This window comes from Pelodiscus sinensis, chromosome 2, assembly GCF_049634645.1.
Source record: "Pelodiscus sinensis isolate JC-2024 chromosome 2, ASM4963464v1, whole genome shotgun sequence".
Classification (NCBI taxonomy): Eukaryota; Metazoa; Chordata; order Testudines; family Trionychidae; genus Pelodiscus; species Pelodiscus sinensis.
Window position 1 is genome coordinate 156507994 of NC_134712.1, and position 24440 is coordinate 156532433.

Genomic DNA, 24440 nt, shown 5'->3' on the forward strand with positions numbered 1-24440 from the left:
TTTCCTCCCTCGCTCCACCTCCCAGCTATACTGCTCTTGTGTGTTACTTGTAGCAATAATAGGGATTTCAAATTGATATGGGATTCTTTTTCCCATGCCCCCATTTCCCTCCTCCCCCTACCAGCGCAAAGGAAAAAAGATGATTATCTCTCTGAGATCAGATCCAGACTGTAAACATGGAAGCCCACTATGTTCCCATATTGTGGAATGATGTATATTTGTTCGGTATCTCATCCCTTTCCTCTATGTGAAGCAAACTTTGTTGTGGCAGAATGGTTTTGTAACTTTGCTAGTATTTCTCCAATTGGATCACTGTGGGGATAATACCTTTCTACTGTAAAATGGGTGCTAATTACAGAAAATAGACTTGGTTAGGGACACAGAACAGAGGGGGGAAAACCCATCGAATGTCTTCTGGCTAGAATTTCTATGACTTGGTTAAGTGTTACCAGGAGTCTGAGTGCAGCTGTAACATTGTACAGAGTGCATACCTTCCAGAGAGCTACAGCAACCGGGATTCCCCCCTCCTCCTCTTCAGAGCCTGCTTCTGAAAGAGCTGGCTCATCCCTGCTGTCAGATGAAGCAGTTTCCTGAATGCATGGGTTTGAGTCACTTTAGCTAGATTAAACTTTAACTCCTCCCTAGCTGGGCTTTCCTTTGTACATAGCTCTGGGAAAGGAAAGGGGGAGGGGAGTAGTGAGGGAGGTGGTGGGTAACTCTCAGACCTTAGGTTCATGGAAATACTGTACTGAAATCAATAATCTGTGCCAGAGCTAACCTGGAGCACAAGCATGAGCTGTTAAGATGAGCTGCTCATATTCCATTTGCTAAATCAACAGTCTGTGGTAATGAGAACTCAAATCACTAAGCAAGCATTTATAGTTAAAGGAGTAGGGGGAGGGGGTAAGCCGGCTAAGAAGAAGGAAGAGGTAGCAGTAGCGAGCAGACTAGAAGTTCAAGTGCTTAAGTTGCATGTAGATGACATCAGCCTCTGTGAGGCTGGGCTATTGAGAGATTTGGCAAAGAAATCAGAATTCAGGGAACATGCATGCTGATGGCTCTGAGATTTCTGTGTTCTTTTCCTTTGAACTTCTTAATATTAGAGGGGTTTTAAACATTTGTGGGTGGTCATAAAAAGGTTTCCTTTAATTTTTTTCTTACTGGGGGGGAATAATTTGGAAGTCTGATAGTGTGTGGGAAATGATTACATCAGTCACAGGGAGGGCTAGGATTGGTCTACACAGTGTGGTTTGATTCACTACCTAAAAGATTGTGTGTAACCCTTTGAGTGGAGCTCTGGAAGAGTTGTCTGCTTCCCCAGAAACCATACCCACAACAGGGGCTACGTGACAGGTACAGTACAGTAATCCACTGACACTAAAGAACAGCCCGAGTGTGCATCTTAGTCTGCAGAGGGTTGGAAGAGGCAGAGAACAAACTCTTTCAAGAGGCAATCTATATTTAAAATGCCATCTTGTTCTTCTGACTGCTGCCTTTTACGTGCTGTTGAGGTAAGATTTTCCATATCAAATTACCCACAAGGTTTCTGCTTGATCAGTGTCCTCTAGGATGCAGAATTTTTTAATTTGGGATTAAAATAAATTTCGGTACTCTAAATTTGATTATATGGGCAAACAATTTTGCAGTAAGTGTATTGTTTGAGCAGAACAATGCTAACAGGAAAGCATCTGTATAATTCGGAGCTTGGGGGGAGGTTTCTGACATGTTCTCTTTATCTCCATTAATGTTTCGAATGTACATTGCATGCACTTTTGAATCCAAACTCCTTCAATCTAAGATTAAAGAGTATTCAGGGGGAACAGAAAAATGTGGGGTCATGCTAGTTAATTCGTATGTGGATGAACTGCAAGTGGAACTTCTAAAGGCGAAACAATCAAAAGTTAGTCCTGAGCAAGGGAGCCATTTTTAATTTTTAGAATTCATCATCATTTGATGTAAATGTTTAAATTCAATAGACCCTAAACTAGATTTTTTTTCTATTAGATTTTTACCAAACATTCATTGGTATTGTCTCATTTATGCTTGTTATATACTGCTTCAGAAGGAATCTCTGTTTGCTCTCTGCTCTTTTTCCCTTTTATAAGCGTTCATATTAATGCTGCCTGGACTTCGTTTAGGGCCGGGTGGGATTGGGAACTAAAGAGGATGAGAAGAAAGTAATATAAAGTAAATTATGTGTGTCATGTGTGCTGTCTGCAAAGATTTCTGGAGTTATAACAATGAGGCAAGCTATGTGCGGTGACTGGTTTGCATATTTTCAGAACACAAGGCCGTTGATCTGTAAGTGTATCTTTTATGTTGCAGGATGTAAAAGTCTTTAGTGAAGATGGAACAAGCAAAGTGATCGAGATACTAGCAGACATGACAGCCAGGGACCTCTGCCAGCTGCTGGTTTACAAAAGTCATTGTGTGGATGATAACAGCTGGACCCTAGTGGAGCATCACCCTCATCTAGGATTAGGTAGGGGATCATCAATGATAACTATGAGTATACAATGTGTAGTGTAATAATATGGGTGTCTTTACAATTGCTTCATTGCAGATAAAGGTTTTTAATCTTTTAAGTGAGCTGGAATCAGTTGTGTGCCTTACACTAATGTGTGTTAAGCACTTGAACCATTTTTAACACTCTCACTCTCTCTCTATATATGTATATATATTTTTTGTCTTCACACTATTCTTACTTTGCTGTGTTCTGAGGCTGTAGCAAATGAACAGCTTAGTCAAATTAAGCTTGATCCCTAAAGAGTACTAGCCCTGTGAAACAGCTCAGCTCATCACCAGCTGGGAGACTTGAATGAAAAAAACTCAACCTTGCATACCTACAGTATGGTTATGAAAGCTAGACACACTGTGGGGGAAGGGAGGGGACTAACATGCTTCACTTGGGAGGGGAGAGAGAGAGGGAACATTGGTACTGCCACTCACAGGGGATTGGCAATTCCTGGACCAGCATTGGCATCTGCTCTCTCCAGGCAGCAGCTACTCCAACTGATTGAAATTAAGGTGCCATGGTTACAGTTGGCAAGAAGACAGAAAGAGGAAGAACTGCAGGGAATTAAATAACATTAAGAATTGGTTTAATTACAGTACCTGAAAGAATCTCATGCTACTTAATCTGGCTTCAGCTCTTATTTTGTGGAACTGATTTAGTAGAAGCACTATGATGTGCACCTTGTGCATGCACTATGTGAGTGGTGTGCTGAAACAATACAGAATTGTATATGATTCAGAATATGGCATTTTAAATGTTAACCAAGTATAATTTGAGGTGAATTGCTGTCATTTTAAAAAAAAAAGTCAGTGGAGATTATGATCAAGCAGAAATAAGCAAGCCGTTAACTGTAATTATGAGCACTATCAGTGGTTTATACAAGTGTTTTAAAAATCCGAAATTTAATTCACAGCCTTTACAAATAAAGAAGTTCCAGCAAATCATTATAATACCTAAATGAATGCTATTAAATATTGATTACTGTTATGCAAGTTAACTAGCCAAAATATCTTGTAGTTAAACTCATTTACCAAATTCTTCCAGTTCTATTTTTACATCAAAAAATGAATCCAGCTATTCCATAAATATGGAAACCTGCTTCATGTAAAATGACAGCTTCCCATTTTGTTCATAGAGTAAAATTGACAGCGTACGTAAGAGAATCTACATTTTTATCATGCTAAAGCACCACATCCACACGTGGAAAAAACTTACAAAATTTGATCAATGTGCAGTAAACCACTAGGCCCTCTTTCTATATTCCTTTTCCCATCACTGCTGATTACCAAGGTATTGTGTAAACAGAAGCTTTCTCCTTTGTAGTCAACATCCTTCTCCTGCCAGATTCATTCAGTGATGCCACAATTCAGTGTTTGTGACATCACAATAGCTTCCATGGTGACTAATTGTGCTGTCAAACTCTGGTGTGTGACATCTCTGAATGAATCAGGCAGGAGACTGATTAGGAAATCAAAAGCTTCTGTTTACATACAAATAACTTGGTAATTAACAATGATGGGAAAAGAGCAAGATACTTATCAGTCTGCATTTATATACACTAGAATCCACATATAGTGGAACTCCATTTTATAGTGAAGCACAAAGCAAACCTTAGATTGTTTCATTTAAGGGCAGTGTATAAACTGCAACTTGAGTTATAATGAAACTTTTTTCCGTGAGGGGGAATTAACTGCTAAAAGAGTATTCCAGGGTTAGCAATCCAGTATATCCATGTTACTGGTCTTAAAATACACTTTATGATTTGAAGAAGTTGAAAAAGCATCCAAACTTAAAAAAAATGCAGTTTTCCGTATGAAAGAAACTTGATATGAATTCTCGATCCTATAAAGTGGAAATTCATATGTACAAAATACATGCAGGTTGGACCTCCTGGTCCGGTGTACTCAAGACCTGAGCTGTCCCAAACCAGGGAGTTTGCTGGCCCAAGGGAGATTGGTGCTCCACTGCTGGCTGCACCGCTCATGGACTCTGGCGCAGGCTCCCCTCCCTTCTGCCTCAGGGTCTCCAGGGGTTCCTGGCAGGACCCTAGGCCACTGCTGGCCCCACTGCCACAGAGCATTCCCTGGGGTTCCTGGCTGGGGCCACCTGGCCACCACTAGCCCTGCTGCACCAGAGGCTGCAAAGCCACACTGCTGGTGCTGCGGATTCCAGCCGCCCATCTTCGCCAGCCCTCCTTCAGCCGGTAGTTCCCCGGTAGAGGCTACCCAGTCACCCCAGCCCTGCTGCTAGTGGGGAATTCCTGGCTGGGGCTGCCTGGCCGCCGACAGCCCCGCTGCAACCCTCCCTGGTCACATGGCTCAGCTGATGCTGGCGGTTCCCCGGCCAGGGTGGGAGCTCCCAGCCACTGCCTGGCCCCACTAATGCCCGGATGGGTCTCCCCAGACAGCTTGCTCTGCTAATGCCAGGGGTCCCCAACCAGGGTGGGGAGGGTTCTCCAGATGCCACCTATCCCAGCCAGTGCTCCCCAGCCCCAGCATTGCTCCCACCTCCAGGGTTCTTTGGTCCAGCAGCATCCATGGCCCTGCCAGACCACAGATGTTGCTGGACTAGAGAGTCCCGGATTTGGAAGGGTCAACCAAAATTGAAAATCATATTCAGGAAAATTCAATTACTACCCATCCTCCAAAATCACCAGCACAATTGTGATTAAAACTTGATTAGCACATTTGCTAAGCCACCAAATTTCGCTGGCCCTTAGGTGGCTGCTCTTACAGGCTTTTTTGCATGGATTTCAGATGGTGCCAGATAATGAAAGTGTTCTCATCCTCATCTTCTCTCATTATCCCACTGCTCAGGCTTCAGTGAAGTGTTTCATACTCTAAAACCTTCCCTTTACAGGCAAAGTTTCTTGTAGTATGTCTAGATACACTTGAGATGTGGAACAGCCATTCTAGCTGTTTTTGGGGCGAGTAGAATGAAAATGTAAGTGATTTTCATGGCTCTGTGGAGGTGTTCAACAAAACTATCTGAGCCAAGCAGCAGAAGTAATGCTTAGTTTAGAAGGTGGCTCTGAAGCCATCCAAGAACATGGTGGTGCCCTAATACTTGAATTTTTCCACCTAACTTACTCTACTGCATAGGATCTCTGTTTGCAGAATCAGTTCAGTCACCTCTTTAAAAAGTGATAGAGATGCAGCTGTGTTAGTCTGGTGTGGCTGAAACAAAAGACAGAACTATGTAGCACTTTAAAGAGTAACCATCTTGTTAGTCTTTAAAGTGCTACATAGTTCTGTCTTTCTCTTTGAAAACGGCAGGGATCACATAATGGTGGCAAGCATAGACAGCGACTCTGGGTGTTTTGGGGCTGGAGGACCCAAGTGGAAATATTAGCGGGTGCCCAGCACTCACTGGCAGCCAAGCTTCCCCCTATCTTCCTCACCCTACCACCGCTTGCATGCTGACAGCCCTGCTGCCTACCTCCTCCTTATCCCTTCCAAAACAGCTGTTTCCTGTCTGCCCCAAAACAGCTGTTTTGTGATGTTTAGGAGGCTCTGGGGGAGAGAGGGGAAGAGCTGGGATGTGGCACTCTTGGGGGAGGAAATAGGATGAGGGCTTGTGGAAAGGGGTTTAATCAAGGCAGAACAGGAAGGGACAGGGTCAGGAGATAGGAGGGGGTGGAGTGGGGATAAGACTGGAGTGGAGTGGGATGATGAGCATCCCACAACTAGAGGGGAAGCCAGCACAGATGGTGGCATGATTTAATTTTTGGTGTGGAGTTCATTGATGTTAGTGTGGTGATACTTTAGGACTCCCAGCTACCAAAGGGGTTTAACCAAACTCTTCACTTTCCACACACTCATTTGTATCTCCCAACTAATACTTCCATGTGCAAATTGCAGAAAACTATGTGAACGTGCAAATTAATTTCTGTATTCAAAACTATGTATATAGAAGCAGTGTTTCTGATACAGCCTCCAGACCCGTATAGATTCCCGGCATCTAATGTTTCCCTTCCTTAAAATCTGACATAAATTTATAAAATTTGAATTAATCCAACCTTTTTATTTGTAGCTTTGAAAATCTTACACGTTCTTAGAAATTAGTGTCTTCCTTGCATGCTATTTCGTTCGTGCATCAGTTCTGTAGCAGGTTGGTCGAGTAATTGTGTTTTGCAAAAGTGAGGCCTTCTACTTGGATTTTGTATAAACAAAGATTTGAACTTACATTTCTGTGTTTGCCCCGGAGAGAACCATTACTCTTGAGATTATCACTTGAGTTGATTTTTAGACTGTGAGATTTGTGAGACCATCAGTCTGTGTTCACTAACATGTGAGACCATCAGTCTGTGTTTCACTAACATGTTGATGGTTTTGGTTATGCCAAAGCCCTTAAAGGGAGGACATGTATGTTGCTGTCCTTTTGCTTCACTATTACCTAACTATTTTTGAAAGGGGAGGGAATTGAATTATTTCAGCTTCTTACTGATGTCTGATAAAGACGATGAGATAACATGTTTGTGAAAATAGGTTTCTGAATCATGTAAAAATCTCTGCCTGTAAACCTCATTTTCTAACTGGAAAGGTTTATTTAATATTGGTAAGTGAAAACAAAATTGTACATACCTAGGACTGTGATAGAGCTCTAAAGTGTAGAGCTGGTGTAGGAAATATGAATAGGAAAGTAATGGCATTGTGTGGTTCTGGATTCACATAGCCTCATTTATTTCCACATAAAATTTATTTAATTTTACGAGTAAAAATATGACTTTCCTAGGAGCCACTTCAGTAACTGAAAAAATGAAAATCAAGCTGTTTGTTACATCTGACTGCTGCACAATGCCTTTAGTAATGTTTCTGTAATCAGAACTTTCTGGGTACTATACCCCTGGGGAAATGAGATGGATCCTATGCTGAACTCGGCTGCATTTATTCTGCAGTTTTAAACAGTAATAAAAAGCAGTTTTAAAAAATGGTTGTCATTGTGAAGTAACTCCACAGAGAATTTTGAACAAATATAAGGAATAGATCAGATTGGTTAAAAAATGCCATTTTTAGTAACTTTGTCAAATCAGCCTTCTTCAAATGTTACAGTTAGAGTTCTCCAGAGTGTTATGTGGTTCTTTGTGGATTATTATTGTCTGGTACATGGACATGCTTTACTCATCGTGAAAAATCTGTTACAGATGTGCACAATTGTAGTATTCCCATGTATAATGGCAATGTGGAATTAAATCCTGGTATGAGATTTGATTAAAACTGGGAGACAGTTCATGTGAACAGCAAGAAGTAGAGTAGCATGTTTAACTTCTTAAAGATAAGCATAAAGAAACCAGAAAAAATATATAACTCTCAATAATTATGTAAATTTACATTTTAAAACTCTTGATGATTATAATTTTCTAGCCAAACGTTCAGTGTATCTCTAAAATTGTTGTGTTTGGTTCTAGGGCTGTTAGGTATCATGTAATTGAATAGTCGTGTAACCACAAGAAATATTAGCGGTTATGCAACTATTTGATAGTCCTCAGGAGTGGGGCTGGCAGCCATTGTGCTCCCCCATTGCAAGAGAACCCCCTGCGCTCCTGCCTCTGAATCAGGGGCAGCAGCATGGGGTGGCAGGTGGAGCCGGTCCACAAGGGGAGCCAGTTTAAAAACCAGCTCCCCTTGCGGACTGGCTACCTGCTGCCCTGCGCTGCTGCCTCTGATACGGGGGCTGCTGCCGTGAAGTAGCCTCTGCCCATAGTGGGCCCGGGCTCACTGCAGACAGAGGTTGGTTCGTGGAATGCGGAGCAGCCTTTGTCTGCATGGAGCTCAGACTGAGGCTGCTTTGGGGCACCTCTCCTTCCCTCCCACTCAGCTGCTGCCTCTGATAGAGGTAGCAGAGCAGAGGTAGGGGCAGGCAGCACTGCAGATCCAGTGCTGGAGGGAACTTGCTTTTAAGCTGGCTCCCACCAGCACAGGCTCTTGCCTGCCCTCCTCCCCGCCTCTATAGGAGGTAGTATGGGGGAGCAGGCTGGTCTTCAGAGCCGATACACATGGGGAGCTGGCTTGAAAGCTGGTTCTAGGCTACCCTCCGCACTGCTGTCTCTCTATCAGAGGCAAACAGCTCTTCATGGGCACAGGCTCTCGCTGCCCTCCCTCCCCCACCCACACACACACTTTGCTGCAAGGCAGGGGAAGAAATGCATGTAGTCAACAAGATTAACCAATAAGCCTTGGCTTATTGGTTACTCGTATAGTCGACTACATGTTGACATCCCTTGTTTGTACAACCGTAGACAAATAGCTATGTAGAAAGCCTCATCAATAAAAGTAGAAATGTCCTGTGTTGTGTAATAAGGATGTTGACGTGTAGTCAACTACACAATTAACTGGTAAGCCTAGAGAGCAGCAGCGTGGCAGAGCAGCCTCTGAGATCCTGCAGAGCAGCCATTGTCCGTGGGGAGCACGGACCTCCCATAGACAGGAACTGCTGCCCCGCACCCATGACTATCGAATAGTCATGTAACCTATAATATTTTGTGCGGTTACATGACTATTCAGTTGCACTATATCTAACATCCCTATTGTGTAAAGATGTCGCACACTGACAGCTCTGGGTTTTCTTCTCCTCCACATCTAAATTGGCTAAAATGCTCAAATTCTGATTGGCTTGTCTCATCAACATGAAGTAACATATTCTGGATTTTGAGCAGAAATGCCACCACAAAATTTCAGACCTAGATTGATATTTAGAACTCTTTATTCATCTTTATGCAATACCTCTCTCAAACATTCATGGGGTGTATTTAGACAGACTAAACAGCAAAGTACAAACTGCATTGACACATGTTGGCCTAAATTACACTTTTTTAGGATAAGCAAGACATACTCTGAAGGTGACTTTAAAATCGGTGTGAGCCTTATACTGTATTGTGAAAGATAAAAGACTTTAAGCTCTGTAAGATGAACCAGAACAGTCAGTGTCTGAACCCATGGACCTTTATAGGGTACACTCTACTAAGGAGTTGCTAATCTTTAAATCAAAACATTACTGGGTGGAAGGGGGACACCCAACTGTTTTGTTACCTGTTGGAGAAAGAGATGGTCTAAGGTGGCCAGGACCCAAATAAAGTAGGGTATGTCTACACTACCCTCCTAGTTCGAACTACGAGGGTAATGTAGGCATACTGCACTTTCAAATGAAGCCCGGGATTTGAATTTCCCGGGCTTCATTTGCATAAGCGGGGCGCCGCCATTTTTAAAACCCCGCTCGTTCGAACCCCGTGCAGCTTGTACATGGGGCACAAACTAGGTAGTTCGAAGTAGGCTTCCTAGTTCGAACTACCTAGTTCGTGCCCAGTGTAGCCGCGCTGCACGGGGTTCGAACGAGCGGGGTTTTAAAAATGGCGGCGCCCCGCTTATGCAAATGAAGCCCGGGAAATTCAAATCCTGGGCTTCATTTGCAAGTGCGGTATGCCTACATTACCCCGCTAGTTCGAACTGGCGGGGTAGTGTAGACATACCCGTAGAGATTTATGGATTAAAATCAGTATCTCAAGTTACATTCAGAAGTCAATGGAAAATTTGGAGACTTGAGGGGAGGGGAAGATCCTAAGCTGATGTAAGGTGTCACAGTCTCATTTAATTCAGTGAAGCTATGGCAAGTTATACTACAGGTTGAACCTCTCCAGTCTGGCACCCTCGGGACCTGACAGGTGCCGAACCAGAGAATTTACCAAACCACAGGAGGGGTCAATACTGCCTAGCAGCATTACCAATGCTTCACTGCTTACTGGGCTCTTAAAAGACATTTAGGGATAAACTAGAGCTATATAACAGCACAGAACACTGAGAGCCAAGACTGGTGGCTGTAAACAAACTTTATAGGACTGAGGGAAACTTGGTCACACCCACGATAAGTGGATATCTGGTAAATAAAACCATGCCAAACCACAGATATTGCCAGACCAGAGAGTGCCAGATTAGAGAGGTTCAACCTGTAGCTGAGGGTCTGCCCTGAGGTAGAATGCTGTCTAAAAAGGAGGCTGCTGGAAGCCCTGGCTGTCTGTATCTTCCAAATGATCTTCAGGGTTAGGCCAAGAAAAAGTTCAGTAGTACAATTAGGGATGTAAAATCCTGTTTAATCAGGTAACTGGTTAAACACTTAAATGGAGGTGGTTGCGAGGCTGCTTCGTCTGGGTTGGAGTGCTCCTCCCCTACAGAGTGGCACAGCGGGCCTGCTCCCCCCACCATGGGTGGGGGCTGCTCCAGTTCAGCCGGGTTACTAGGATTTTTACTGGTTAACCATTCACATCCCTAAATTCAATCTGATGGCCTCAAAGACTTGGAAATCTCAAATCCACAATGACATATCACAGTTGAGCCAAGTGCAGGTGGGGAAAAGATTATTGGCCTGCCAGTGGATCATTACTAAAGAAATGTAAATCTTAACTTGAGTTTGCTAAATTAAACTGAATGTCAAGCAAGAATATGCTTGCTTTTGTGATTTCAATCATTTTTTGCTTTTCACTAGCCTTGAAAAAAAATCACGAGAAGCTTTTTCCCATGGTAACTTGATAATGCTGGTCCTGACTGAAATGTAAAAGTGAAGTGAGAGAGGAATTACCTAAACTCCTGTGAACCACAAGAGGCTTGCATTTTAAGCAGTGTTTTAGGATAGTTGCGGTTTTATTTGAATTGGTTTGCCAATTCCTAGTTGTATACTAGAAACTTTGAAAATTAACCGTCTGAACAATCTGGAAAACATTGTATGCAGTGGTGTTGCAGCTGTGTTGGTTCCACACTATTAAGGAGACAACAAGGTAGGTGAAGTACTATCTTCTATTGGGCCATTTTCCGTTGGTGAGAGAGGCAAGCTTTCGAGCTTACACAGAACTCTTCTTTAAGTCTGGGAAAAATTCAGAGTGTCACAACTAAATATTAATTGGAATAGATAGTTTAGCATAAATAGGTAACATATTCTGCAAGGGACTATTCAACATAAAGTGGCCTGTTAACACCTCTCCAGTTGTGCGGGGCATTAGGAGAGGGGGAATAATGGCTTTATCTGACCAATCTGTTCTACCTTATATTTAGCTGTGACACTGAGTACATTTCCCCAAAGGAAAGAAGAGCTCTGTGTAAGCTTGAAAGCTTGTCTCTCTGATCAACAGAAGTTGATCCCATAAAAGATATTACCTCACCCAGATGGTCTCTCTAATATCCTAGGACCAACATGGCTAGAGCAATGCTGCATAGAACAGAAGTTGGTCCATTAAGAGAGATGACCTCATCCACTTTATCTCTGAAAAATACTGAGACGTTTTCCTAGAAACATTCAGTAGGCCTTGCCAGGACACTGACATCATTGTCCCAGAGTAGAGTTGCACCATTTGCCCTCTAGAAGCTGTTTTGAGCTACTTGTTTCAGTGGAATAATTCCCATTAAGCCAGCCAGTCCATTCTTTGACATGTATTGTACTTCTTGACTGAATTATTAGAAGCCATAGTGGTAGAATTTTTCATTAGTACTGATTACGGATTCTAGTGGCAGAAAATTGCCCTGTGATAAGTACAAAACCTCTGTCTCTGTCTGTCTGTTGGCACTCCTCTTAACTTCTTCTAAAATAAACCCAGCATCTGATAAATCTGTCCTGAAGTTCATTTGAGGATCATACTAGATTTTGAAATGTGTGGCTAAATAGGATGGTTTTTTTCCCCCTCCATCTCAATTACGTTGCAAGCCTGAATAGTGGCCCCATCCCTCTTGTTTCTTAAAGCTGTCCCCACTCCTTTATTGCATTACAATAAACCAACTACCAAAAGCATTCAGTTTGTGTTACTCAGGGTTCTTCCAAACACTGAGTTACACAAACCGTCCTATGATCTCTTCCTTCCCAAATGTCCTTATCTATAGTGAAACCCCACCATGTTAAATTTATACCATTTTTAAAGATGAATTGCTTTATCGATGGTTTAGGGCCCCTCTGTCCAGTTTTGGCCACAGAGGCTTTTGTTAACTTCATAAAGGATATCTGAGCTAGGAATGTAAGCAAGTAGTCAAGTCAACTACTTGCATTTCCTCCTCTTCTCCCCTCCCCTCCCCTCCCGCCCCGCTTGCTGCCTTTGTATCAGAGGCAGCAGCGCGGAGGAGAGGGCAGAGAAAGCTGCTGTAAAGCAGCCTCTGTCCATGGCGGATCCAGACTTGTTGTGAACAGAAGCTGCTCTCCATCCTGCGGAGCAGCCCCTCTCCACGGGGGTGGGCGGTCCCAGCCATGGTCAGGGGCTGCTGCTGGAGCAGCCTCTGTTTGCGGCAGCCCAGTCTGGCTGTGTGTGTGTGTGTGTGTGTGTGTGTGTGTGTGTGTGTGTGCGCGTGTGTGTGTGTGTCATGTCCCAACTCTCTGCTGGGACCTCCTGTGGATACGGGCTGCTGGACACAGTGCAAGTCATGATTGAGCAAGCCTGGCTCAGTTTCAGCTTGCGCTGGGTCCAGGTGCAACCCCTGCTGCAGCTCTGCATTTTAAACATAGTAAGAGCCAGGCTAGCTCTTACTACATTTAAAATGCAAAGCCACAGCGGTCCGGACTGAGCTGGGTTGCTAAGTCCAGGCTCACACCGGGTGTGGGACTTATTCCCATTGCAGAGCCACGATAGGAGTAGCTCTGGGACCCGGCATGAGCCAGGACTGAGTGCCTTCCCTTATCAACTCATCATGTAGTGGATGCAAATTGTATCAAGTACATGATTAGCCAGTTACCTGCCTCTGAACATCCTTAATCTGTACATCACTTATTTAGACCAGTTTGACTAGTACTATTTGGAACATGTTTCTTTTTTTTTTTCCTGACTGATTTAGACATTAATCGTGCATTTTTTCCTCCACAGAAAGGTGTTTGGAAGACCATGAGCTCGTTGTCCAAGTTGAGTCAACTATGGGAAGTGAAAGTAAATTTTTGTTCAGGAAGAATTATGCAAAATATGAATTTTTTAAAAATCCAATGGTGAGTCTCATTATCCAGAATGACTGTAAAGCTGTCTGGGGAGCAGAAGCTGTTGCTTATTGTATCTTTGTATAGTGGTTGCTTATTGTGTCATTGTACAGGTGGTCCCCGAGTTACGAACGCATCGACTTACGACCGTTTGTACTTACGACCAACCTCCCATTAAGCACATTACAGCTGGTCCCCGAGTTACAAATGCGCAATCCGTGCTTATGAATAGCGTGGTCACATTTAAATGAATGGAGTCCGACTTTTACGAACAGATTGAGTTACGGCCAAGTGTTTGTTATGTAACTCGTTCGTAAGTCGGGGACTATCTGTATAGTGCTTCACACATCGAGGATCCCACAGTATATTATATATGTTAATCATGATCATGATAAGGACTTCATTGTACCAAACAGCTTTCTAGACTGTCGTCTAGAGAGGCTTAATTTATTTTGTGCCCCAAAATGACAATCTTGATGGTTATCAGACTGCACAATCTAATTGTCTCAAGGTGGCTTTTGCTATGTCTAATAATGACCAAAAAAAGGGAAAGCCTAGCTTGCTTTTTCTAAGCAGCAGTAGCTTAACTTGGTCATCGTCCTGAAAGTTATTGATATGAAGCCAGTTGTCCTAATAATATGACTATCTAGACCTGTAGCTTTTGCCAGTAATGAAGAAAGCTGTGGGTAACCTCTAAGGTACTTCTCATACCTGATTATTTTCCCTGTGTATCAGTATGTATGTTGAATGGGGGTTAATTATAGGTAGGCATATTACTGTTTTCTAGTGGGTTGCTATCTCCTGTCCTGATGAAAATAACTCTGCCTCTGCTTTTCATCCCCTCCCTTCTGCCTATGAAACTTCCGTTCATTTTGTATTATATCACCGAAACTAATGCTAGCACTGTAAGAACCTAAAAGCTGTTGTGATTTTGAACAGTACAGCAATCATGTTAAGCTTATTTGGAACCAGATTTTCATACTTGTACAGACATGGTTCAATGGGTGCGAACCTTAGTTGTGTGCACTAGCAGTTGGATCTGCAAATGGTTGGGGCAGTTTGCCAAACATGATACCTTGAAATATCTGGGTGGAACATACATGATTTATAACCTTTGTATTTCAGTAGTACTTTTTACCTGATAATCTCAGAGAGCTTTAACCTTACGTCTTGCCACACCATGTGTTACAGAAACATTACCTCAGTTCACCAACTGTTTAGCTAACACATTTATTTAAGTGATTTACTTAAGTTGGTAGCAAAGCTAAGAACAGAACCCATGAAGTTTGGCTTCTAATCCCATGTTCAAATGATGCTTCATTCTTTTTTTTTGTACAAGATCAGGTCACTAGTCCCGGGTTTTCAAAATCCGGGTCGCAGTTTGTAAGGGCAAGCCGCTAGTTGGCCTCAAGATGCTTCCCTCAGCTCCCACTGTCTGAACAGCAATCTGGGACCAATGGGAGCTGCGATCACCTGTACCCGCAGAGATGCAGGTAAACAAAGCATCTTGAGGCCAGCTAGCAGCTTGCCTATATAAGCTGCAACCCAAAGTTTAAAAACCTCTGCAGTAGTCCATTCAGTCAAATATAAGCATCTGGTGTTAGCCAGTACTTTTGGAAGACAGAACATTTAATTGTCATAATTCACCTGGTTAATTATATGATGGTGAGGGTGATTCCTCTTTCACCTTCAATCTATTAGTGCCTTGAAGAATGAGACTTTTATTAGCTAAAGTAGAATGAATAGAATACCTAAATTCAATAGATTTTATTGCCATTTAGCTTGTTGGCAAATTCTTAATTTTGTTTTATAGCTACCATGCATTCAGTGTTTTAACAATGATTAATAGTGCAAAGAGTAACATAATGTAATTAATGTCTACCGCAAGTATATCATACAGTACACCAAGGCACTTAGGTGCAAGACATTTTAAAATGTGGTACAAAAATTTGGATAGGAAGAGGAAGTCTGGAATAAGATAATCATTTGAATTAGGAATGTAATAGTGTGGTCAATTAACCGACAAGCAAAAGTATATATGTTAGTGCTATAGACTACATGCATTCTCTCCCTGCCCCCAGTACATTTTTTAGCAGGCTGACCAGCAGCCTGGCAGTCCAGGGTTGTGATGGGTCCGGGAACTACCACCACTGTGGCTCTACATTTAAAGTGTATTAGGAGCCAGGTGGGCAGGTAGCCCAGTTCAGTTCTGACTAGTGCTGTGTACAGGAGCTCAGATCCACCCTCTTCCCCTCCCAGACAAGGGCTGCTGCCACCCCACGCTGCTGCCTCTTTATCAGAGGCAGCACTACAGGGTGACAGGCAGCTGGTACATGAGGGGAGCTGGTTTTAAAACTGGCTCCCCTCACAGACCAGCTCCTGCCTGGCACTCCGAGGCAGAGGCAGCAGCGGGGTGTCAAAGGGCTCCTCGAGAGTGAGGCTGGAGCACACTGGCTACTGGCCCTACCCGCAGGGGCTATATAATAGTCGACTAACCAATAATAATTAACGAGGTTATTCAACTACTCAATTAACTGATATTTAACATCCCTAATTTGAATATTAAGTTGTTTTGACTTTGATGCATAATTCGTGGTAAATAATGAGATCATAATATTGAGCATCTGTACAGTGCTCAGAGGATCTGGAAACACCATGTTACTGTGACACAAGATACTTGGTTTTAAAATGAATAATTGTGGTGCAATGACAATTATGTAAGAGGAACGGGTGTTTACTTAGAACTTGTTAATATCTAGTGTGTGCATCAGGGAACGCTGTAGCAAATTTGCAGGTCTTGTGTTATGTGTGTGTGCTCAAAATTCGTATTCATTTTCCTGGAAGACTTTTTAGCTAACTGTTCGTTATGAGAAGTACATTAACATTGCCCTGAGCACAGTCAATGTATTGGAAAAGATTTTAAAAGGGGTTTTGTCTTGATAGATTGAAAAGTGTCAAGATTTGAAGCAGAGTTGCTAAGCAAATGGTGGGGGAAAAAGCCCTGACAGTTACACATCAATGCTTTTTCATAATTAAAGTTTGGGTAATTAATATGATTGATTCTGCTGAAACTGAACAATTCACGACTCCAACCTAATACAACATAGAATAGTACTTCGGTTATAGAGAGAAAACAACTATTTTAAAGTATTTAAGAGCACACAGTCACAAACCCATTTCTGTAGTACCTGAGCATCTCACGTTCCTTAATATAGTTTTCCTCATTACACCCTCTGAAGGAGGTACTATTGTCCCCATTTTACCCGTTGGGAGCTACAGCACAGAGAAGCTAAGTGACTTGCCCATAGCCTCACAGAAAGTCTCTGGTGCAGTAGGGTCAATAATTTAGGTCTCCAAGCTCCTCAGCTAGATCCCTAACCACAGTACCATCCTTTCCCTCCATTGCTCCAAACAAAAGTCTCTTAATTCCTAATTTGATGGGAGACCTGTAGCCCATGGGTTGCACACAGCTCATCAGGGTAAACCACTGGCAGTCCACCAGGCAGATTGTTTACTTGACATCCGCAGGTTCTGCCACCTGCAGCTTCCACTGGCTGTTTCACCATTCCTGGCCAATAGAGCTGCGGGAAGTGCTACTGGGTGCAAGGACTTGCTGGCTTCTGCTTCCTATAGCTCCTATTGGCTGGGAACACTGAACTGTGGCCAGTGGAAGCTGCGGGTGGCCACACCTGTTGAGCGCAAGGTAAACAACCTATCTGTCAGCCCACCAGTGACTTAGCCTGATGAGCTGCTTGCAGCCCATGGACCGGAGGTTTCCCACCACTGTCCAAACTCCTGACCCTACTTCAAAAGCGATCTTAGATTGAGTTTTCTGTTGTAGAGAAAGGAGAAGAATGTTCTTTATAGAAGATAAAAATTTATCCTTAATTTCACACATGGAGAAATGTACTTATAAAATATTTCAAAATTTCATTTTTTTAAAAAAAGCCACATCAGTGTAGTTGGGGTATTTTGTAGGAGGGAAGAAAGGAAGTAAATTAGACTTGAAAGCTTAGCATCACACATAACATAAGGAAGTCTTTAATTCAATTAGAATTAATAATCATAGATGGTGGAGATTGGAAAAGATCCTTCTGATCTAGTCCATCTATGCACTAACTAACCAGAAGTATGTAAATGCATTCTGACTCCAACATGTCTTTTTTTCCCCCCCTTGTAGAATTTCTTTCCAGAGCAGATGGTTGCTTGGTGTCAGCAATCAAATGGCAGCATCCCACAATCACAACTTTTGCAGGTATTCTAAGACATTGTGCTAAAGTAGTCTTTATAAAGGACAAGGGAAGAAGATGAGAGGACTGGAAATGTGACCAGGAAAAGAGTGCATGTTCATAATGTTCAATTTTTTGGCAGATTTTAACCAGCTTAATTTAGATTTTAAATAACTATAAACACTAACTGTTAGTTTTCATATGCCCACTAAATTGCCATCTGGCATTACCAAGGGCTGCTGCTCTTGGTAGTGCCAATGATGGCTAAGCTGTTGCAGTGTTCTGTGGGAATGTGATAAATGTCAGTTTGCTGACCACACATGTCACAACTGCAGAGCAGCTAAAGGTATACTTCCCAGATCAGGAAATCTAAAAATAGCAGTGTAATTGTTGCAGCCTGGTTGGTAGGACAGGATACCTACCTAAGTACAGTCTTAGCTGAGACCCTGTGTATGTAGACAGACATCTAGCCTATGCCACTCCCCCCAGATGTGGGAGTTAATTATCTCATCATCTTAGGTACTTTGCAAATGTCCCACTGGTTAACTTTCTACATCTTTCAGTACCTGAATACCTTTAGAAATCTGAACCATGGCGACCGGAAACAATCATCTGTTCAGTAACTGTTAATATTTCCCTTGTTTCACAAAATAATTTTAAATGCAAAACTCGTTTATGATAAACTTCTTTACCTTCTTATATAGTCAGCAAATTTATGGTAGTTTTATTTAACTAAATCAATTTTCAAATGTTGGTTTTGTAAATTTTTAATTACATGACAATTTCTGTCCAAACATGGTCTGAAAGAAATCCCAAATAAAAAACATCAGTGTCTAGTAAATGAGAAAGGAGTGGATCACCATTTGCTAACATAATAAAACATAAAAATTAAGATTGTGAATAAATGTGTTAAGCTATATAACTGCTTTAATAAATGTGTGTAAAAATAGTGTCTCCTAATGATTACACCAAATTTAGTGTAAACTTTATTTGCTTTCACATAAACGTATGTCAGTGATTATATTAGAAAGAATAAATCTTTCTTATAAAAATAACTAAAAATATACATACAAAACAAGATTAAAACCAATTGTTTAATATTCTGAATGGCACTAAGGCAGATAGGAGAAAAGAAATGAATGATAGATGCTTTCCTAAAGTTTTGTATTATTATTTATTATTATTCTACACACACATATACACCTTTTAGAACAATGCTGCATAAATATAATGCACTTTATTCAGTTCAAAATAATTCTAGGTTTTTATTCAGTTCAAAATAGTCCTATGCTTTTATAAAGGAGTATGTTATAGCAATATTAACAGAGCACGTGCTGAGCATACTGAAAGAAGCAGTTATTGACCTACAAGATATTTTATCTCATAATATGGCTTATTTTTGCCAAGCAAATAAAAACCAAGAGAAAACAATATTTTTAAAAATTGTCATCTATGTAATATTCAAAGGCCATGAAACGTTAAGTCCTAACTGACTGGCTTCTTCCAATGGCTGTCTCTGGATTAGACAGATTTTCATGTCTAATCTGCACTCTACTTACACATGTATTTCTAAATTGACTAGTATTTTCAAACTATGTAACCTAAAAGTTAGGCACTTACATAAGTGACCTGTCTTCTAAAGTGCTGAATGCTTAACAACTCCCGCTAACTTCACTGGGTTTACTCTTGATTTATATGATATTGCACAAAGTGAGAAGAGAACATAGAAATAGCTTCCAGGAGAAACACTTCAGGTGGAAGACTGAGAATTTGAGGCCAAAAAGGTCCTGAGCTCAGTAGCCCTGGTCTTACCCAACTGGTAATCAGTAGTTTTAAATGGAAGACCTGTATCAACAAAATTCAAACGTGTTCAGAGAAAATTCCTACCAAATGATGGCATTGCAGCAAATGAATGTACTTGAAGGTGCTTTAAATTAAAAGATCGGATAACGGTACTACATTACTACCTCAGCCAGTCCTAGGTTTCTGTGATTTATGTGCCTGAATGCACATTAAACTGTTCCCATTAGTTCCTATTCTAGCGTCTCTAGATAAGTTAGGAATAGCATATCAACCTAATTTTTCAAAATATTTCTGGGTAAGAATCTGTTAAATGTGGTATATTTGAGTTACTGAGTATGAAATGTTCTGCTGCCTGTCCGTATCACCAGGCGGAGCAGAGGGGGGTACGTAGGATATGAATTTGAAGTGGATAATCCATAAATTGGCTGTTCATTACCTAAATTTGCTGGATGAAGTTTTGCATTCCAGTCAGTTTCCAAGCTACACTTGCTGGTGCATTTTCTTATGGCTTTTGGGTTTCTTAGAATTAATAAGCTGCTTGCATAGGTGCCAAGTTCTCCTCTAGCTGAGGGTACTAGACACTCCCTCCCTGCACCCCAAATCCTCATCCCACTCCATTCTACCCCTTCTTCCAAGCTCCTGGCTCACCTTTTTCTCTGAGTGTGCCGTACCCCACTTCCTCCTCCCTCCACCTGCCCCTAGTTGACCAGAATACGATGAAACAGCTGTTTGTAGCTGGCAGAAGGCCCTGGAAGGGAAGTGGAGGAGATGAGTAGCAGAGCGATCAGTGGACAAGAAGCACTGGGGGAGAGGGAGGTGCTTGCCTGCCAGTGGGTGTTTGACCACCCATTACATTTTTCCCTGTAGCTGCTCTAGCCCCAGAGCACCCACAGAGTCAGTGCCTGTGGCTGCCTATGACTGTGCTAGGTAAATGTTGCTTTGAAACATCAGTTTGTATTCATCAGTGCAAGAGGAACAGAAATATGGAAGAATGGTTAGCCCTTTGGAGGCCTCAGTCTTTGTTGCCTGGTAAACAAGATACAACAGCATAGATTTTGTGGACACTAATTGTCCACATGAACCCAGTTGCCATGCACCAAAAGTTTCCTGGTGCATGTTGATTAACTTTGCTTTAAAATAAGATAGCAGCTCTTAGTAGAGATGTTAAAATTAGATTAATCAACTAATCGAATAGTTGATGGAATTCAGTTAGTCGATAAGGGTGCTTCCACTTTAAAATGTAGCAAGAGCTCACTGGGCTGTTGCTATATTTCAAAGTCAGAAGGCGGTGTTGTGCCTTTGAAATGTACAAGAGCCCCAGCAGGTGCACCTTTGCCCCCTCCCACGGAGTTGGAGTGGTGGGAACTAGTTTATAAGCCAGCTCCCCCCAGCACCTCCTCTTCTCCCCCATTCCTCTTGCTGCCTCTTTTTGATAGAGGCAGCAAGGGGGAGGGGAAGTGATTTGTCAACTAGTGTGTCGACTAGTCACTTACATTCCTAGCTCTTACTCAGGGACATTAAGTCTAAGTCAGTGAGTGTGATTGACTTCTTCTTGCTCCAGGGCTGCTGTTAGATTTGTCAGTGTTTATGGTACATAATCATAAAACTTTTAATTTTCCTCTCCAACAGAACTTTTTAAACTCCAGTAGCTGCCCTGAAATTCAAGGTTTTTTGCATGTGAAAGAGTTGGGTAGGAAATCATGGAAGAAATTATATGCATGTTTGAGAAGATCAGGACTTTATTGCTCCACAAAAGGAACTTCAAAGGTAATTTAAATATATTTTTAAGAATTCACCTATTAAAATTGTTGGTATTGAAAATGAATTTCTATGTGCAGTAGATTTTTTTTAATATAAAAGTTTTCACAGAGTTTTCTCTTAACAAAACAATACATTAAATTATGGGCAAGTAGCAAACCAGATAGGTTAGTTCATACCTTCAAATTTACATATCTGATTTTTTTTTATTATAATAATAATATACTCATAAAGACGTATGTTTTTAATATATAAAAAGATATAAGTGGCTACCAAAGTTGCATTAAATGAGAGATTAGGGATGAGGAAGAAGACACTTGCTTCATAAGTGACCTTCTTATGGGTTTATTTAGATGGTAACTAAAGGCTTAATTTAGTTACAAATTAATTATTACATTTGAAAAACAAATTAACATTAATCAGAACGAATTTAAGCATCATTTATTATCGTAGCGGGATGTAACTGTCAACTTTCAGTATAAACCTCCTCTTTTCTCCTACTGTTGTGTGGCTTTGGGTGGTTAATACTTTTTGGTTTTTGTTTTTGGTTTCATGGCATTTCCCTTGCAAGCAAATATCTTAGACATACAGATCAATTTGTCAGTATGTATCCTGAGAACAATATTGGCTTTGTTTATAAATTCATAACCAGTTTGAAGAGGGCAAATGGTTAATTTTTATTGTATATTAAATAAAACTTCACGTGCTTAGAGAGAGGCAGTTTAAATGTGCGTACACTGCCCTCTGATGGATGTTATTCTTCAGAGATGGTATGGCACTGAAATGTTTCAGTGAGTTAAACCAACCATTTAAAAGGTACATTATTTCCGCAGGAGCCAAGACACTTGCAGTTGTTAGCTGACCTAGAAGACAGCAATATCTTCTCATTGATAGCAGGCAAGAAATTGTATAATGCTCCCACAGACTATGGATTTTGTGTAAAGGTAATTCTTCTCATTAACTTGATCCCAAGGTGGAACTGACATCATCAGACATTTTTTTTAGCAAATTTGTGAGATGCCCTTATTCACTAGGATTGGACGTTTTCTCACCAAGTAATCCTGTTGACTTCAGAAAGACTTTTGGAGTCTGTTACTATGCAGGGGGAGTCAGGCAGTGGGAAAGTGAGGGTAGGAGGGCAGCATAGTCTGACCATAAGGAATACAACTTGCGCAGCAGCAAATCAAGTAAGAATGACAGTTGTTCCAGGTTGTGCATATACTAATATATGATTTTTTTGTTTAAATGATGCTGTCAACTTTAAATTTATTTAAATGTAAAAGTCAATGGCATTTTCAAATAGTTGAGCAGACAAGACCTCATGTTCCACAATGGGAAACCTAGAATTGTACACGTGGGTCTTACTCTGGGGTTTCAGAAGCTCTGATGTTAAAGTGACGTGAGAGGGCCCTCAAACTTTAAAAATATAATCCGAGGTACATGGATGTTCAATTTCTGTGTGGGATTATTGTAAATATCAGTGCTTCTATGTTTTGAAAACCCAGAACATCTTTTGGACTGGCAGGTTTGAGTATAATATCATCTAACTCCTGTCAAGTAGTGAGCCTCTTAAAGGGTGTTGGTGTTCACAACCTTGCTCCAGACTTTAACATATAATCTCTGCTTTTCATATCTTAATCATGGTGAAAAGGAAAGCTGCTTATGAGAGCGAGTGCCCAAATTACATAGCAGAGGCTCATATACTAAACAGAAGTAATTTCAGCAATAGGACAAATAGCTTCTTTGCTTTAAAGGAGAAAGTCAGTTTGAAAAATGAAGAGTAAAGTCTTCAGAAGTCTGTTTTTAACTCTTAAGTCTGGCATGCCTGCAGTTTTTGTACTGGTATGTCTGTGCCAGTTAGGGAGACAATTAATTTTTTTAACCAATAAAGTTTTATTTTATAAACCACCGGAGTCATTGCAGTTATACCAGGAAAAAGATACTCATATTTGTGTAGCTTATTCAGGAAGCGGAATGAGATATACTTATAAGAAGGATTCTAATTCCTTCTAGGCTGGGGATTGTACTGTTATTAACTAAACCAGGCTAGCTTTTGTGTTTAGACAAAAGTCAGTGTGCATCCCTCTTTTTCATTGTTGTTACCAACATATCTGGTAAGATTTTTACAGCACCTAAGCCCTCATCCAAGGGTTCTAAAAGAACTCAGATGGGAAATTGCTGAACTATTATCTGTGGTTTGTAACCTATCCTTTAAATCGGCTTCCGTGCCTAGTGACTGGAAGGTAGCCAATGTGACACCAATATTTAAAAAGGGCTCTAGAGGCGATCCTGGCAATTACAGACCGGTAAGTCTAACTTCAGTACCGGGCAAATTAGTCGAAACAATAGTAAAGAATACCATTGTGAAGCATGTAGAAGAACATAATTTGTTGGACAAAAGTCAACATGGTTTCTGTAAAGGGAAATCCTGTCTTACTAATCTGTTAGAGTTCTTTGAAGGGGTTAACAAGCATGCGGATAAGGGGTATCCAGTAAATATAGTTACTTGGATTTTCAGAAAGCCTTTGACAAGGTCCCTCACCAAAGGCTCTTGTGTAAATTACATGGCCATGGGATAAGAGGGAAGGTCCTTTCTTGGATTGCAAACTGGTTAAAAGACAGGAAACAATGGGTAGGAATAAATGGTAAATTTTCAGATTGGAGAGGGGTAACTAGTGGTGTACCCCAAGGGTCAGTCCTGGGACCAATCCTTTTCAACTTATTCATAAGTGATCTCGAGAAAGGGGAAAGCAGTGAGGTAGTAAAGTTTGCGGATGATACCAAACTGTTTCAGATAGTCAAGACAGAAGCAGACTGTGAGGGACTCCCAAGAAGATCTCACCAAACTCAGTGATTGGGCAGCAAAATGGCAAATGAAATTTAATGTGGATAAGTGTAAAGTAATGCACATTGGGAAAAATAACCCCAACTATATGTACAGTATGATGGGGGCTAATTTGGCTATGACAAATCAGGAAAGGGATCTTGGAGTTATCGTGGACAGTTCTCTGAAAACTTCCACGCAGTGTGCAGTGGCGGTCAAAAAGGCAAATAGGTTGATAGGAATTATTAGGAAAGGGATAGAAAATAAGACACAGAATATCTTACTGCCCCTGTAAAAACTATGGTACGCCCACATCTTGAATACTGTGTACAGATGTGGTCTCCTCACCTCAAAAAAGATATTTTGGCCTTGGAAAGGGTTC

General features: G+C 41.4%; 1 protein-coding gene across 4 annotated transcripts in view; it reads left to right on the top strand.

Moving 5' to 3' along the window:
* Positions 1-24440, top strand: part of GRB10 (growth factor receptor bound protein 10) — a 207138-nt gene that overhangs the window by 162044 nt on the left and 20654 nt on the right. For all 4 annotated transcript variants that reach the window (XM_006136362.2, XM_075921668.1, XM_006136363.4 and 1 more), the window contains 5 exons: positions 2326-2482; positions 13341-13456; positions 17625-17699; positions 21106-21243; positions 22068-22178. In XM_006136362.2, coding sequence (XP_006136424.2) covers positions 2326-2482; positions 13341-13456; positions 17625-17699; positions 21106-21243; positions 22068-22178 — 597 coding nt within the window. The remainder of the gene's footprint in view (positions 1-2325; positions 2483-13340; positions 13457-17624; positions 17700-21105; positions 21244-22067; positions 22179-24440) is intronic.